Raw genomic sequence first — 17,980 nt, forward strand, 5'->3', positions numbered from 1 at the left:
TTTATGTATGTGTACTGAAAATTTCAGGGAAGAAACTCATCCTGCTTATCTCCAGGGAGTGGGACCTGACTTTGAAAAATGAGGGTGATCTTTATCTCGTGTTCCTTTGAAAGCACCCTCTCCTGGAAGTAATGCTATTCTCCCAACAAAAGTTACGTTACCAGAACACGTGTGAATGCACTGAAGTCCCCCTCAAAGCCTTAAAAAGCCTCTGCATCTCTAGCTCTTTCTCCGGGTCCTAAAGAAAATCAAGTCTAATTTATATCCATCATGATTTAAATCTTAAGTTTAAGGTAATTCTCAGTTTTGTTTTTGTATTACTTTCTCCTTTTTTATCTTTTTAATCTGTATGGTAAACACTGGTGATGTATCTGGGGCTGAGCAGACTTTCAAGGGCTAGTCTCGCGATAGCACCATAATCATGAACACCTTCTTCAACAAGAAAATGTTTCCCAAACTCTGAACTACCACCGGCAAACTGACTTTCGGAACCCAATTCATCTTATGGTTAAGATCTTATTTAGGGGCGTCTGGGTGGCTCAGTCGTTGAGCGACTGACTTCGGCTTGGGTCACGATCTCACGGGTTCATGAGTTCAAGCCCCACGTTGGGCTCTGTGCTGACAGCTCAGATTCTGTGTCCTGCTTCAGATTCTGTGTCTCCCTCTCTCTCTGCCCCTCCCCCACTCATGCTCTGTCTGTCTCAGAAATAAACATTAAAAAAATTTTTTTAAGATTTTATTTAATTATTTTTTATTAAAATTTATGAAATACCTTTAAATTGCTTTCATTCTGCTTAATGTTCATAGTGCTACAGGACAGATGACCATGCATCTATAATCACAGAACCTCTCAAGAGGAAACAGTATGAGCTAAAGATGATAAATTCTGTTGGATGTGAATTAACGCCAACCTACTTTATGAAACATAAAGATTTTCATGCTGCGTTGCAACATAAAGGGAACTTATTTCTACTGAGTAAAAATAAATGACAGACGGGCAAGAAGGGAGCTGAAGGCAACGTGGTGATTTGGACAAAACCAGAATGTGGACACCTTCTCCTCTGAGGTGAGTAGTTGTTAAAATTTAGCCAAGGTCAGGAGTGAGAAAAGTCACCCCTGGTGTCCTGACCTCAATCTAGCTGTTACAAACAGTATATTAACGTTGTAAAACTGTTAGAGCAGGTGGCAATCCGGTCACCTCTCGGTAACTCATGCAGAGCTAACTGCCCACGTCCTCAGCCAAAGGTGAACCCGAAGTCTACCTAGATCACCTGTGGGGAGACCGGGTAGGTGTTTGACGGCCCACAGCATAAGCTCCCTCGTGTACAGGCAGGGGGCAAAAAGCGTCACCAACTTCCAGATGCCCACCTCACAGTTAAGATCGCTAAAGGGCTTGCACCGCACCTGACCTTGTGTCCCTTATTTTCACTCTTGCTGCGCTAAGGCGAAGAAAGGCCAAGTATGACAGCGTCCACCTGACTTCTCTCTGTTGGTTCTCGGTTACTCATAGCGCCCTTGAAGTGGGGTCCTCCTGCGTCTGTGCTGAGCGGCCCGCCTGGTGGGGGTAAGGATGGAGGGAGGGCAGGAGGAGAAGTGGGCGCACGTCCCACAGCAGCCGGAGTGGGGGGAGGGGCAGTGGAGGGACGGCAGGAAGGATTTTCCCAGCCAGCGTCTCCTGGCCTCAGTCCATCCGCTCAGCCTGTGGTTTGGCTTCCTCACACGAGCCCCGGAGTTCAGAGCGAGGTGACACCGACTGTCGCGGACCCGCCTCTCGTTGCAACACTGAGGCTCAGAGAATGAAGCCTTATCTCTTTGTGCTCACTTCATATGCTCTGCAAACCCGCAAGATTCATCATACCAAACAGACGTTTCCCGCTCATGGGAAAGTCGACGGTCTCAGCCCTCAAGGCGATCTCTCTTAAGTTTGATTAGCGCTGACTCACAGTCTGGATTCCAGAGCTGTTCCACCACAAGCAGTGGAAGAAGCCACCTACGGAAGCTCTGAAAACACCCTCGGGCAACCCAGGGCCACGGCCCGGCCTGCACACCCCTGCCGCCCACCCGGCCGCTGGGGTCTTCAGGCCCCTCTCTGCCGGCACCGCGCTCCAGGCCCAGGCCCGGCTTCCCGGCCTCGTGCCTCACTTCCTCATGTCTCAGTTCCCACCTGAACGGATATCCTAGACCCTGGGCTTGCTTCCGTTTCATGTGGATCCTCGTCACTTCCCCTCTCGGTCCTCTCCCGAGGCTCTCCTCGAGGCGGGACAGGCAGTACCCGGGACTCTGCCCCTCTCTTCACATACAGCCCCTCCCCGGCCCGTTGACCCACGTGGCCTAGGTGGAGACCTGGTTCTCCCTCTGCTTAGCCCCTCGGGGCTGACGTCGTGTCCCCATGGTCTTCAGAGCTACCCGGAATGGAGCCTCCGCTCTCCAGGGACCTCCCCCCCTCCCCCACGCTCCCCAGGCTTCAGGGCACCTTCTCAGCAGTGGATGATCTGATCCAACCCTCAGATGGTGGTACGAACGGCTGTGCCCCCTCCCTTGGGCCGACCTATCCCAACTTCCACACTTGTGTTCTCAGCCCCACCGGCACCAAAGTGCAGCACTGGATGTCAATTCTGCCAAAGCTCCTCTGAGTTACCAGAACATCCAGGGACAGAACACCCACTGGTCGGAGGGAGCTGAAGTCAGTCAAGGAGCAATCAATCGGCAACAGCTCCTTCGCCTCGCTCGATGACATGTTTGAGCCTGGGTCATAAGGGGGCCATGAGGCTAAATGGCTCCAGCGAAGGCACCCCGGGAGCCATCAAGGTGGAAGAGACGGTCACTCGTCGGCCAGACCGAGGGCCCCAGACGGGCCACCCTCCCCTGGATCAGCAGAGGCTAATGCCGCGGCCTCCCCCGGCTGGTACGGGCCACATGCCCCCGCGGCCGCCCTCAGCACTCTATCTCCACCCCGTCGCCGCAAGCAGGACACCGCATTGTCACCCCCGACTACACACACACACACGGCGTCTCGCTCGTCTCTGCACACCCACGGTGCCTGACACGCGCAGAACGACGAGTGTACGAACGACGAGCATATGCACAGGAGCCAACGCACAAAGGAGTGAATGAAACAAGGTCTGGTTTGCACGCTGACCGAGAAGCGGATGGGAACGGAAGCGAACACTCGGGAAAGCAGAGTAAGCCGAGTGACTTGGGGATGTCGATCCCACGCCCACAGAAGACACGCAGCCTTTCCTCCGGCCCTCTCGCTGGCACTCACCTGTATGGCTCCATGGTCCGAATTCCGTAGAACAAGGCCTCCTCCAGCAGACCCAGGTTGATGCAGGCGTCCATGGCGCAGTCGAGCACCTTCAGCTGGTAGATGTTGATATCGGGAAGCCGTTCCGAGTTGCTGCTGATGATCGCCTGGCACATGGCCAGAACCTGCTCCCACTCTGTTATTAACCTTAGTTAAGGATTCATTGTCTTCAGCCAGAAAACAAGTAAAGTGCGATTCTCTAACAGGCTGAAGAGCTCCCAGGCACAGGAGGGAAGGAAGAGCCCATTATTTTGCACAGATGAACTGCCTGCAAACATACTCGAGAAACAAAAACATGTAAGTGGCGTCTCAGACAAGTAAATTCTGTTTACATCAACAAGCCATCTTCCACGCAAGCCTGTACTTTGGGGGATTAAGACACCCAAAGAACCGTTCTTTCTTCCGACTCCTGTAAGCGTTCTCTTTACATCCAGGCACGGAGTGAATACAGCTGTTTATTAAACTGGACTACCAGTTAGGTCCAGTTGAAATTATGCATGCCGTCAGCTTCCGTTACAAAACTGGTCTGAAATTAAAGAAGCTTCAGGCAGATTCCGTGTCTAAGAGGAGGAGCTCGTTTCTGCTTCTGTGTCGTTTGAACCTCGGGCATACGTGAAACCAAGCCCACAGCCACTCACTGGCCCACAGGAGGGGAAGCAGGTTGAACAAGTACATCCCCGCTGGGCCTCATATTGAAGTTTCTTGATTATAAAGCAAAAGTGACCCAAGCCTATACTTAACCAAAAAAAACCCAATTCATATTTTGAGCCCCCAAAGCACAAGATAATATTAAGAACATGGCTCCTGCATGTAAACTGTGGGCAGGGCGAATGATGCTTTAAAAAGGGCAGGGAGAAGACCCGATACCCACTTAGGAGCAGCTCTGACTTTCCGACTCACTGTGAACCCATAACTCACTCCCGTGGGACTTCGGTGTGATCGCACTTTTGACAACGGCTATTACTCCCCGTGCTGTTCCAGAGGGAGTTGGAGGACTGAGCCCACGGTGTATGGAGCGTGCTCTGAATCCCTCCCAGGTGGATCACTCTGGAAGCACGGCGGAAGGCAGCTCCCTTCCTGCACAGCCTCCACTGCTGGTGTCAGATGAGGGGAGGCCACGAGGACGCCGGTCTGGGGCTGGCCCTCCCCGCCTTCAACCTGTGTGGCTCCAATCCATCTGCTTTCATGTGCAGAATTCTACTGGGGCGAAATCTGCACTCGGTTTGCAGATTTCAGACGCGACAGAAATGGCATAGCCTTTGACTGCAGATAAAGCTGGATTTCAGTGTGAGCTACTTCTGTCATTTGTTAGATCTGAGGCTCTGAGGATGTCACCCAGGTGAGCACCTAGGGGACAGGAGCCCTGATCGTGACCAGGCGTAAGGAAAACGGCTCAGCGGACCGAACCCCCTCCTACCCACACCCCTCACCTCCAGCACACAAGCCAGTCTCTTCGCGATCAGTGCCCCTGACCGAAGCCCCCTCCATCCTCCATTGGGCTCTCACACCGCACGCCCGCCCTGAACGGTGCACTTCAGTGCCACTTTATCCCACCCTCCAGCAACATCTACCGCTCCTAGCCTCCATGCCGGCCAGGCGGTGCGGCCTTCCAGAACGTCAGCAAACACTTGTAATAAACCAATCAAGCTGCCTGTGTGAGTGGGAACTAATGTCTTCATTAACCCTCCAGGAAATATGCTTCTCTTCGCCTAGAGGCAGAATACCTCACCCCAAAGGCATGACTTCCTTACTTAGAATCACAAGTGCCGCAATGCAACGCACGGCTGAGGGTCTTTACTTCAGACTTCCGCACACTACACTCTGTAATTTCAGCATGAGTCCTGTCTCTGAGGGGTCGACTCTGCTCTCAGAAGAGGTACATTCATTGAAGAAAAGGGAGTCGGTGCCTTTCTTTCGTACCCATCTGACACACATGTTTAAAGTGTGCCGAGTGTATCCCCAGAGGTTGGGGGTAGGCGGTAGCTTAGGCAGTGCACTGATTTTGTAACAGATTGCCGGGCTAACCTCTGTGGCTTTTCATTCCAGGATTAGATATATGACGAACTGTCAGGAGGAATGACTGTCTCTTACACAACGCTAGACATGGCTATGGCAAGACTTTGCACCTTATTTGAACATTGTGTTGCTTGACCTCCATTGCTATTTGCCTATTCGTTTATCTACGCTCCGACTCATTTCAAAGAGGTTTGAGGTGACAAGCCTTAGAAATAAAAACCAGATGTGATATTCTGCAGCCACTGATAGGAACACATCCACTTTATCCCCCAGCAGGCTGGAAGGGAGCGCGTGCCAATTTCCCTTCGTAACATTGGCAACTGTCTCCTGGCAAACAAGGCCAGCCTTTCCTGTAAAACACCCCAGTGAGCAAAAAAATGGAATAATTTTAACTAAGAGGCTTTTCCCCCAAGCCAATGTTGACATTGTATTTGCTCAAAAATGTAGTCACCGGCATTTGCTTGGTGTCGAGTACGATCCGTTCTGTTCCAGTGAGGAATTGAGCTCTACACCGGAGCAGGGTGGAGAGCCTACCTGAAGCGGACAGAACGGTCCCTCGGATACCCTTTTTCCTGCACGCTTTTCAATGACAGTAAGAGGAATGGGGGGGGAGGAAAAGGGGAATAAAGGGAAATTAGTCAACTCCTTGGAACCACCAAGCTTTCACTCACTTAGTATCATATTATTCTGCTTAAGTCCTCCATGGGCCCCTCTCCCCTAGAAAGCATCATCTCTGTGCACGGCCTGTAAGGCCTTGCCGGGGGCACCCCCCCCCCCCCCCCCCCCCGATACTGAACAAGCGTGACCTGGTGACAGCACGTGATTTCACATTCTGCCTGTCTACACAGGCTCCCCGCTCTGGCGGGTGCCCTTCTTCACGGCGTCGGCCTGGAGAATTCCCACTGTGCCTCCCAGACACAACTCAGTGGTCACCTCCTCTCTGGAACCTTCTTTAACCTCCCAGAGCTGACTACTCTGCCTTTGATGCCTCTCAAATACATATTTACCAAAACAGGTATTCATTTACGTGTGAGAGTTGTGAGTGCAGGGTTGTGTCCTCTTAATAGACCCTCTGATCTATTCCACGATTAAGGGTGGGCCAAAGGCTGGGTTGTGACTGGCAAGGTGGCAGGCACAGAGTCAGTTTGCAGTGAAACCCAACTGTAGCAGGGTCATCAGGGACCTAATTCTACTGCATGGGACAACAGAGAATGACCCTACTTCTCTAACTGTAACGGTTCTCTGAGCCCAAGGAGGACCCCCTCTCATTCCCAGATTTGACTGTTTTCCCAATAATGCCAATCCTTCCTATGGACAGGGTTTCAAATTCCACTGGGATCCTGGCTCCATTCTTCAAAACCAATTCCAATTTTCCTACACCTTCCTTAACATGTCCTACCCTAAAGTGAACAGAAAACTACAGATACGATCACACTAAAAGCATCACCTTTCTTACTTTCTTTTCTCTAATACAGCCCAAGATCACAGTAGTTTTTTGAAGGGTTATATCATCCTTGTAAACTTTATTAAACTTTGCTGTTTACTAAAACCCTAAAATTGTTTCACATGTTTTGCTATTGCTAAGCTTTATGTACATTTACAGACTTAAGCTTTTTGACCCAGACAGAAGATTTTATATACGTTCTTGTTGCATTTCATCTTTTTGGATTCAGGCATCATTCAAACCTTCAGGGATCGTATCAGCCCCCCTCTGCCATCCTCCCCACTATAACCTTTGGGAATGTGATGACCCTATGCTCCGTGTGTTCACTCAAGGTACAGTCAAAGGTGGAAGAGAACTGGAGGCGGGGGGGACAGAGAACTCCAGAGTGACAGGGACCCGGGTGGCAGCATTTTCTCATATGGCTGGCTGTTCAACCATTTAGGAAGACGTCCGGCCAGGCTAGCATCCAGCATCAATTTCTTGGCCACTTCTAACTGAATCTCCTTCTGGAATCTACATACAAACTTTGCCAAAGAAAGCTGGGACTCCTTTGCTCTTGGTAAACCCTGCAGCCTCGGGCTGATCACAGCTTCCTTTTTCCTTCCTTTAGTAACCAATTACAGATTCCTTACCCAACCTGCAACAACAAACAAACAAACAAACAAACAAAAAACCACCCACTGGGTACAGACTTCAGAAATTACTTATTTCACCTTTGAAGGTAAGAACATCTATCTATCCACCTCTCCTATTCTTTACAATGCTTTCAAGAACACCTCGTCTGCAGATTTGCTTACTGATCGGGGTAAGAATTTCCCCGCGGCATCTGAATGACATTTCGATCTTTTTCATCTTGGTCTATTTCTTCTTACCGGGTGGTTTCCCTCTGTTGCATTTTTGCTCAGGTGACCTCCCCTACTGGCAGTGACCCCCTCCTCAGCCTCTGCCCATCCAAACCCTGTCCCTGATTTGGGCCACCTTTCATTCAGCATAACGTCAGCATAGCCTCCCCACATAGCCTCCAGCATAAGTGCTCTCTCCTACTCTCTGAACTTTGACCCACTCATGGTCCTTACTGTTTATGCCAAGAAAATTTATTATGCGGTGACTCCCACTGCCATTGTAGTTGTGGTTAATTTAATATGAAGCTTCTAGATCTGAGGGTCAATGACATTAAATTATAAGGATTCTGAGTTATTCTTTCCCGGAGATATAGGTTATAGGCAAAGGGAATTTAGAAATTTGTTACCTTGTATACAGACTACTATTTACTGTCCAATTACTGGTCATGACTTTTGATTACTATTGAATGGTGGTGAGGTACTCACACTGATCCGGTCATGGCCTTCCCTAGCCATTACCCAAACTGTTGGCAGGGATTGGGATGCAGCCTGTGACCATGACACAGAATGAAGCTCACTGGCTCACACAGAAGTCAAACCGTGGACTTGGGTTTCATTAACACCAAGCTCCAACCAATAAAGAAGCAATCCCAAGGGTACAGCTCAATCCACAGGTAAAAGGATACTCCAATGTGCCTTCAGTTCCTCAATTTTTTTCAGCGATTCTTGAACTTCCTTCCATACTTGCTCATCACCAGTAAGCATGTCAGCATCCTGCCCAGGCCAAATTAAGAGAACAGAAAGAAAGACAAATTATTTAATTAAAAAACAGGCAAAGGAAAAAAAAATGGACAAAGGATCTGAACAGACATTTTTCCAAAAAAGATATACAAACGGCCAATAAGCACATGGAAAGATGCTCAACATCATTAGCCATTAGGGAAATACACATGAAAACCACACGGAGTTATCACTTGACACCCATCAGCTTGGCTATAAGGATGTCAAGAAAAAACATAATACCAATGTTGGTGAGGATGTAGAGAAACTGAAACTCTCATGTATTACTGGCAGCAATGTGAAATGATGCAGGCACTCTGGAAAATAGCCTGGCAGTTTCTCAAAAGGTTGAGCAGAGCTTCCATATCATTTAACAATTCCACTCTAGATACCCGAGAGAAAGGAGAACCTGGGTTCACAGACACAGTTGTGCGTCAATATTCACAGCAGCATAATTCTAGCAAATAAGGTGGAAATGACCCAAATGTCCCTTAGCCAATGAATGGATACATAAAATGTGGCATATCCATACAATGGAATATTACTGGCAGTAAAAAGAAACGGATTACTACAACACGGATGAACCCTAAGAACACCACGCTAAGTGAAAGAAGCCAGTCACAAAGGACCACATATTATAAGATTCCATATATATATATATATATATATATATATATATATATATATATATGATATGAAATGTTCAGAATAGACAAACCCACAGAGACAGAAAGCCAATTACTAATTGGCTAGGGAGGGGGACGGGGTTGGGGAGAACTGGGCAGGGACCACTAATGAGGACGGAGTTTCTTCTTGGGACAATGAAAATATAAAATCCACTGTATTAATGGTTCTACAACTCTGTAAAAATACTAAAAGCCATTGAATTATATACTTTACATGACTGAATTGTATGCTATGTGAATTATATCTCAATAAAGCTGATATATATCAGGAAGAGTAAAGAGGGGCAAGAGAAAGAATCATTTGTTTGGAGACCAAAGGTACTTTAATCAAAAATGTTGTTATCAATCAAAACGGGTCTAGGAAAGAGTAAGATGAGTACAATTACACCCATGTGAACGAATTTTGACTTCTGCAAAAACTAGAAAAAAGAAAAGGGAAAAAAGACACCCAACATTTTAAAAAGTAATTCAAAACAAAATAAAAGTGTAGGTTACCATTTATTAAATGTTTGTCCTCTGGGTTAGTAAGCAAGTCCTTTATTCTTCCTGTATGTCCACATTTTAGGAGTTCGGTAGCCACATGACCACCATACTGGGCAGTGCAGATACAGAATAGTTCTGGCATCACAGAAGGTTCTGTTGGACAGAGCTGCTTTAAGGAGGCTACTCAAAGCTTAAGAAATTGTCATCAGACACCATTCAAAACCAGGTATTCGATATTCATTAAACTCTCGATGGGTGTCAGGGAGAAGAACCATCTCAGGAAGTTATATCAAATCATGGTCAAATCACGGCAAAGGTGCGGGAGGCAGACATTTTCAAACAATGGAGGTCTCCCTGGAGATTTTTGCATGCCTACTAGAGAGGTTTATACGATGACCCTTGTGAGAACCACCACCAGAGTAAGCCTGTTACTGGCAGGAAGATACACAGCACACAGGTCTGCCAGGGCAGAGAACAAATGAGGGCCACAGAGAGCCACAGAAAAGAGATCCCATGAACAGGGCGAGGCAGCAGGTACACATGTGAGGAAATACGTGAGCTTGTGTGAATGTGTCTGTGTAGGAGGGCTTCATGGGTCTCTGTGTAGACATGTCGTGCATATGAATAATAATATTGGGTGGTTTTTAAAAGGAATCCAGTGTTTGCTTCGACAGTACATATACTAAAATTGGAACAATACAGAGAAGATTCGCATGGCTCCTGTGCAAGGAGGTGATGCAAATTTGTCAAATGTTCCATGCTTTTTTGATTTCAGTTCAGGTCACGATCTCCTGGTTTGTGGGTTTGAGCCCCACATCAGGCTCCATGCTGGCAGTGCGGAGCCTGGATGGAATTCTCTCTGCCCCTTCCCACTCCTTCTCTCTCTCTTCTTCTCTTTCTCTCTCTCTCAAAATAAATAAACTTAAAAAAAAAAAAAAAGAAACCATAAGTGGACCCTGCTTTTTTGGGTAAATTCTTTTTTTTTTTTAATATTTAAAAAAAATTTTTTAACGTTTATTTTTGAGACACAAAGAGAGCACAAACAGGGGAGGGGCAGAGAGAGAGGGAGACGCAGCATCGGAAGCAGGCCCCAGGCTCCGCGCTGTCCGCCCAGAGCCCGACGCGGGGCTGGAACTCACGGACCCGCGAGCTCGTGACCTGAGCCGAAGCCGGCCGCTTAACCGACCGAGCCACCCAGGCGCCCCTTGGGGATATTCTGAGTAAGGACCTAGCTTTCTATCCATAGGAGAGGAAACAGAAATGAATTGCTTTAAAAAAGGTAAACATCAGTCTCCTTCTAAATCCCTGCCCTAAGTCCACATTTAGCTCCTAAAGCCTCAGCCCCACCACTTCATTCCGAAGCAACTTGTTAGCACCTTCCAGATAAAGCCCACGTGCTAAATCTCGACAGCCATGGTGGTTTAGGATGACATTTTCCTGTTTGATATTTTGCGACTGGCAGCTCAAGCCTTAGGCTCTAGACAAAACGTCTTGCTTCTTAGACTCTCCGGGAGGCGGCACAGATGCCCCCAAAGATGTCCACGTCCCGATCCCCGGAACCTGCGCACAGGTTTGGGTACACAGCAAAGGGGAATTAAGCTGCAAGTGAGATTAAGGCGAGTGCCCTGGATTCCCCAGGTGGGCCCAAGGGAATCACAAGGGTCTTGCAGGTGGAAGAGGCAGGCAGAGTAAGAGGTCAGAGCGATGTGACGGGAGGACCCAACCTCACTGTTGGCTAAGAAGGTGGAGGAAGGGACCCACAGACCACAGGCCACCTGCAGAAGCCAGCAAAGACAAGGATACAAATCCCCCCCGGAGACTCCGCAAAGGAAGGTAGCCCTGCCAAGACCTTCGTTTTAGCCCAGGGACACTGGTGTCGGGCTTCTGACCCACAGAACTGCAAGACAATAAATCTGTGTTGTTTTAAGCCACTGAGTGTGTGATCGTCTGTTACGGCAGTCATAGGAAACTAACACAGTCCCACATAGCTGCTGTTCTTCTGGCCACTGGACCTTGGCACATGCACCTCCCTGCAGCTGAAATTAATTTTTTTTTTTTTAATTTTAGAGAGAGTGGGGGGGGCAGTGAGGGGCAGAAAGAGAAAAAGAGAGAATCTCAAGCAGGCTCCATGCTCAGTCTGGAGACCGACACAGGGCTCAACCCCACAACCATTTATCTATTCAGTTAGCACCTACTGAGGACCTACCTAGCACAATGCTCTAGGCACTGAGAATAAAGCGGTAAAGAAATCCTAGTGTCTTCTCTGAAGAGGTGGGAGGAGCGTAGAATGACCGAAAAAAACACACACGTAAAATACTATTTGTCGGAAGGAGAGGGACAGGGAGCACTGGCCCCAGGGAGTTCCATTTAAGCAGGGTTATCCAGGAAGGCCTCGCTGATAAGATAAAGGTCTGGGAGAGGTAGAGGGGTGGGAGATAAGAACTCCTGGAAGAGGGGCCAGCAGCTAGTGCCAGGATGCCGAGGCAGGGCTGGCCCGATGTTTCAGAGACAGCAAGAAGGCCGGTGTGGATAGAGGTCCTCAGCTGCAGTGTGTGTGCATGTCATATCTTTCCCATAAAATTTTTTAAATGTTTATTTATTTTTGAGAGGGACAGAGTGCAAACAGGGGAGGGGCAGAGAGAGAGGGGGACACAGAATCCGAAGCAGGCTCCAGGCTCCAAGCTGTCAGCACAAAGCCCGACGCGGGGCTCGAACTCACGGACCGCGAGATCATGACCTGAGCCGAAGTCGGACGTTTAACCGACTGAGCCACCTTGGCGCCCCACATCTTTCCCATTTGAGAGTTAAATATAGGTCTTATTCTTCTTTGATCCTGCCTCTCCCAAATACCAGCACAGAGCATGGTATGTAACCAAGGCCCAGTTAAATGTCTCTAGGATGGGTCTGGAAGATGAAAATTCACATTTATTTGGCAATAACCTGGATGTCTCGTGGATGTATTTCAATCATTCGTCACAACATCCTCATAGGGCATCAACACCTATAACCCACAAATGAGGCACAAGATAGCCCTAATGCTTAATTAACTGCTACAAATGTCCTTCTGTCCCTAATTGCCAGAGGTGAGATTCAAATCCAAGTCTGTCTGGCCTCAGAGCTCAAGCTCTGAAAGATGCAACAGGTCTTTGAGGGGGTAGCTTCAAAATTCTCTTCAACCCGTGGTCCCAGGATCTTCCTAACAGCAGCACTTGGAAAAGGGTAATCAATCCACCAACATGGAACTCATAGCGGATCTCGCTGTCTTCCACAAAACGGGGAGAGACCGTGGCCCTCATGACCTCAGGGTGAGACAGAATAATTTCACATGGGAACTGTACTCACAACTAAACCTGCTCAGTAATCTGACTAGCTGTTCTTTGGGTTGAGACTAAGACTTCATCACCTACCAGAGGAGAAGGCAACCTTTGGATCTGTTTCCAAACACTCAGAAATCGCTCCTGAGAGCACTCTATATTGGAGTGAGACAAGCAGCATTCACTAATGGCTAACCATCAGTTCCCTGGAATGTTCCACCATGATGAGAGCGTGTATTCACTACATGCTCAGGTTCCCAACCCCCCCCACTCCCACAGACTTTGTTATATTCTGTGACTTCTCCTGTGACTGTCCCCACAATAGGGTCTGTCTCTCCTCTCTCCACACCGAGGAGGGGCACATTCAATAATGTGTGTACATATGCATATACACACGTGTTCATATATATAGGAAATATATGTGCATAGAAACTACTTAGGGAAGCATAATTTACATCTATTTCTTCAATTTGCAAATATAAGAGTAAATTATCATGTTCTTTTTCAAGGTCCCTGAGGTATAAAACCAGTAAATTTATATCCTTATTTCATTATTTCTTATCCGAACACATCCGAGATACTTGCTATCATTCAAGATAGAGTTATTTAAGGGGAAAAAAATCCTTTTTGAATTTTAGCTTTACTATGTAAACAGGGCTTAAACGGGTAAGTCCTGAAATTTGTTTCCAGTAGGTGGAAACATTCATTTTATGCATATATATATATCTGTATATTATATATATATATATACATACACACATATATATGTATACATATATATGTGTGTATGTATATATACATATATATACATATATACATATATATACGTGTATATGCGTATATATGTATGTGTGTGCATATATATATATTTTTTTCTTCTTTTAAATCAAACGTACCATTGTTGAGTTTTCTACAAATGATAACAATAATTCAGACTATAAGCAGAAGGGCTTCTGAGAAGCTCAGTCTGCTGGGAGATGATGGAGATAATTCAGGACATGTCGGTTCCAGGACCGGTAATAGCACCTCTGCCCTGACTGGCTGGATGTCCCTAAGCAAGCCTTCCTTTTCCTGGGCCTCAGCTCCCTCACCCAGAAAATAGGAAGTTGGCTTGGATAACCACCACTGTTCCTTCCACCTGATCACTCTAGAGGCTGAAGTAAAACACAGCCCGGTCAGCTCTACCTCTGGACCACTCTCTTGCACAGTTCCAGAAAAGTCCTTAAAGAGCCTGTCTTCACTTGAACCAGTAAAAACATGGCAAGAATTCCTTGGAGGCAGAAGTATGGTGGCTGCTCCCAGGATGTGGTAAGAATGAGTCTCCCAAGTGTCTCCCTTCTGTGGCCTCCCAAGCTCCTCTACTCATCACCCCATTTCCCCGCTGGGGGCCAGGTGCAAACTACTCCCCACAGTTCAAGAGTCCATTCTCTAGATACCTGGTTCCTTCTTACCCCCCCATTCTTTCCTCTCACAGCCCCACCCCAATCTGACATGCCCCGGGCTCTATCTTACTGCCATGATACCAACACCTACTCTTCAACTGCAATCCTTCCCTCTGGACTCTGGAAGGACCTGGACTGCAGTGCCTGTCCATCCCCTGGGTCACCACTTCCATTCACTTCTTTGGTTTTCTTCCCATTTGTCCCTGAAGGACCGGACCCAAATGTCCTCATCGGGAAATCTTGTTCTACTTCCGCCCTCTGAGTTAGCCCAGCCCCCCTGGACAACTACAGCTACCCAGTCACACTCTGCACACCTCTCTCAGCACCGAGCTGTCATTCGGGCTCGGCCTTACTGCGTCCCCCGCAAGCCTCAGAACTGTTCGAGGGACCACGACCCAATCACGTGTGTTCCCAGTGCCAGCATGGGACGTTATTTGGTACGTGTTTGGTGACAGAGTAAACGAATGAAGAGAGACACATGATCTTCCATCCACGGGGACCAGTATTACAAGAAAACACCTCGACTCCACAACAACAGGAAAGAGAATCTCAACCAAGGAAACGGAGGCTGGTTTGTTTCACACCATACTTGTGTCCTGACCCGTTTCTCATATTACTATGTCACGACTCTGTGGGGAAAGGCTACGTTTCCACTGTAGCTGCCGGTATTTGCCGGATGCCCAGAGACCAGTCTAGAACATAGCTGTGAACCCTCCCCCGGCATAAGAAATCCCTCACTGGCTCCGGAACCAGGCTCTCTGACAACCGCATCCCAGCTATCTGGGGGCAGACTGTGTTGATTCCTGGCTCCTCCCTCCGACCTCCTCCTGAGAACCCTGTTGCTCACTTGGCCCAGAGGCCCCTGCCTCCATCTGACCCTGAATGGATCAGCGAGGCCATTTAAGTTCCCTCAAACACAGCTGCTAAATCAATACCCTAGCATCATTCCCTTCGCTGTGGAAAAAAAAATAGGTGCCAGATGATATGAGATAATCTCACCGCTACATAAAAGGGTGCCACTCAACACAATTACATTCAATCGGCCAAGTGCTTCCTTTGGGTTTCAGAGTAGGAAGCATACCTGCCAGGCGCCAGTGGGGGATTCGAAATTCGAGTTTCTTCAACTGGGTAAGGTTGGAATTCAGCAAGGCTGTCCGTCCTTGGGAAAAACCATGGGCTCTATCAGGCTCAAACATGGGATGCAGCCATCCAGATCTACTCTGCATGTGAAACACTTAAACAGATGTGCTCACTCGGCTCACGAGCGCTGGGTGCCGGAGCTCCTGCACTGGGCTGATTTCAGATGGTTCCCATTAAAAGGAAAAGGAGAAAAGCAATCTGCTTCCAGTACTTCCTGTTATCCAATCCTCCTGCAAAGCCTAATTAGATTGGATTGGAGGGAGATGAGTATAGGATGGGAAATAAAATTACCGAATACTTACAAACTTTTCCAGTAATTCAATAATTCTAGTGTCTCAAAAGGAGAGGCTTTTTTCATGTGTTTTGTTTTTAAAGCAAAGTGAGATTCAAACATAGTGTCTGCACTTAGGGGAGAGATGGAAAATCTTGAAGTTCAAAATCTCGAGGGGAAACAAAGTTCAACCTGAAGAGCCTTGACTGAGGTACCCTGGTTCGTGGATAATGTACTGGGACTAACAGATTAATATACAACATCATTCAAAACCTTTGTGATTCACAGGAAACATCTCTGCTGGAACCAATTTCTACCTCCTCTGGCAAAAACAACTGAAAGCAATTCAGATTTAACTTGAGGGGGAAAGTGGCTCTTTCGTAAGGTGGAAAAAAGAGTGGTTAAAAATAGAGAGCGTTCATTCTCCTATCAACGGCCCACAAGTCAATGGGCATTATGGATTCGGGAAGAACGTGAAGGAAGGAATGTTCTCTGCCCGAAGCACATTCAACTTGCAGCACGTTCTAATCAGCAGTTAACAAGCGATTGTACACAACAGTTAGAACGTGGCGAGAGGGACACTGGATTTAGGGTCCTAAAAACGTAGAGCTGAGTCCCTGCTCCACACGTGTGTGACCTTGGCAGGGCAGTTGTCCTTCCTGAAGCTAATCTTCAGTGTAGTAATTCTCTAGCAGCTGCACCTTCTAACCCTTTCTTGTGCACCCTCTAGAAGTACCAAGGTCACGAATGGCACCGTGGTCTGAGTTTTCAATTCCCACCTGAGCAGGCAGGGGTCCCTGGAGGTCTGACTGGAGTCTGCTCTGTTTGGTGGGAGGGAGAAAAGTGGTCTTGCTCTACCAGAGGATGTGCCATCGAGCTCTGACTATGCCGTGCCCCACATCCCTGCACGTCCCACTCCCTCTCCCCGGAAGATTCTGGCTCAACTTCGTCAACAAGCTTCTCCCGTTCACCAAGAACTACACCGAACGGCCCCTGACCTCCGAGGTCACAATCCCTTGTCACTTTCCAAGGGGTTCCATGATAACTGGAGCATCAGGAATAACTGATGCAGGTGAAAAGGTCCTCCAGGGGCTGTTAAGAGACCGCAGGTGAAATGACACAGCCTTACAAAGGTTATTTTCTCACGTGCTTTGTGAAATGGCGAGGTCTCGGAGCCTGCACGCGACTTGCACAAGCAAGTCCTGTGTCCTCAACTGGAGCCCGAAGCTCCAGCCTCCCGCCCCTCACACCCTCCAGCTGAGCTGGGTGAGCTGGAAGCGAATGTCCTGTCGCCGGGGTGGCATGCCATCTCCAACCAGCCGGTCCCACCACTAGCCGGCATCCAGCCCAGGAGTATTCGGGCACCGAGGGGCACTGAGCCCAGTCCAAATAAATGCTGCTGTTGAAGAGGGTTCGTGAAACACCCCGGGCCTTTAGCAGCAGCACTCCGTTCAACTGTCACCTGGTTTTATGTTCTCAATGTCGCTGTCAGCACCGGCCAACGCCCATCTCACCCATTTATTTCTCAGAGAGAAACAGGACTCTACTGGGGCGCCTGGGTGGCTCAGTCAGTTGAGCGTCCGACTCTTGATTTCAGCCCAGGTCACGATCCCGGGGTTGTGGGATCAAGCCCTGCATCGGGCTCTGCGCTGAGCATGGAGACTGCCTGGAATTCTTCCTCTCTCTCCCTCTCTCCCTCTCTCCCCTCAGCCCCTCCCCCACTTGCACTCTCTCTCTCTCTCTCTCTCTAAAATTAAAAAAAGAAAAAAGAAAAAGAAATGGGATTCTACAGCAACTACACATTTCCACAAGACCACAACATGGGAACCAACTGCAAGTTCAAGGTCAAGTCTCCAGGTACACAGAATTGCCGGAAGGGGAATGTCCCCTTCACCACTTCTAGGAAAGTGACAGCAGCCTTGTGAGCCTTCTAGAACCACTATAGGCCTTTTCCAGCTCCCATCTCAACAGCTCCCCTCCCTCTGTCCCACGCATTCTTATCCCAGTGACTAAACCCCGTTCTCGGAGAAATCAGCTCATTGCTTGTACAATCAGGTCACTTTAGGGGAAATGAAAAGCACTTGGCAGTCACACACTTGGGCAATTTGAGAGCCCACCCGGGTCAGTGATGCCTGCTGAAAATCTGCCTTGGGTGCAACATTTGGTGGAAAACGAGCACGACTGGCTGATACAGAAACGCAGCTCGACATGACACACAGACATTTAGGGAGGAGGCCCTTCCCTGCACTCTCCTTCCA

General features: G+C 48.2%; 1 protein-coding gene and 1 non-coding gene across 7 annotated transcripts in view; one reads left to right on the plus strand and one right to left on the minus strand.

The window, feature by feature from the left end:
* Positions 1-17,980, minus strand: part of SMYD3 (SET and MYND domain containing 3) — a 682,604-nt gene that overhangs the window by 97,153 nt on the left and 567,471 nt on the right. For all 6 annotated transcript variants that reach the window (XM_053209274.1, XM_053209275.1, XM_053209273.1 and 3 more), the window contains 2 exons: positions 8,293-8,380; positions 3,266-3,440 (listed from right to left, as the gene is read on the minus strand). In XM_053209274.1, the coding sequence (XP_053065249.1) occupies positions 3,266-3,440; positions 8,293-8,380 (263 nt within the window). The remainder of the gene's footprint in view (positions 1-3,265; positions 3,441-8,292; positions 8,381-17,980) is intronic.
* On the plus strand, positions 10,216-10,320 carry LOC113595698 (U6 spliceosomal RNA). Its single transcript, XR_003416267.2, has one exon. It is a non-coding gene; the product is annotated as a U6 spliceosomal RNA (small nuclear RNA).

Source organism: Acinonyx jubatus, chromosome E4 (assembly GCF_027475565.1).
Source record: "Acinonyx jubatus isolate Ajub_Pintada_27869175 chromosome E4, VMU_Ajub_asm_v1.0, whole genome shotgun sequence".
NCBI classification, from domain to species: domain Eukaryota; kingdom Metazoa; phylum Chordata; class Mammalia; order Carnivora; family Felidae; genus Acinonyx; species Acinonyx jubatus.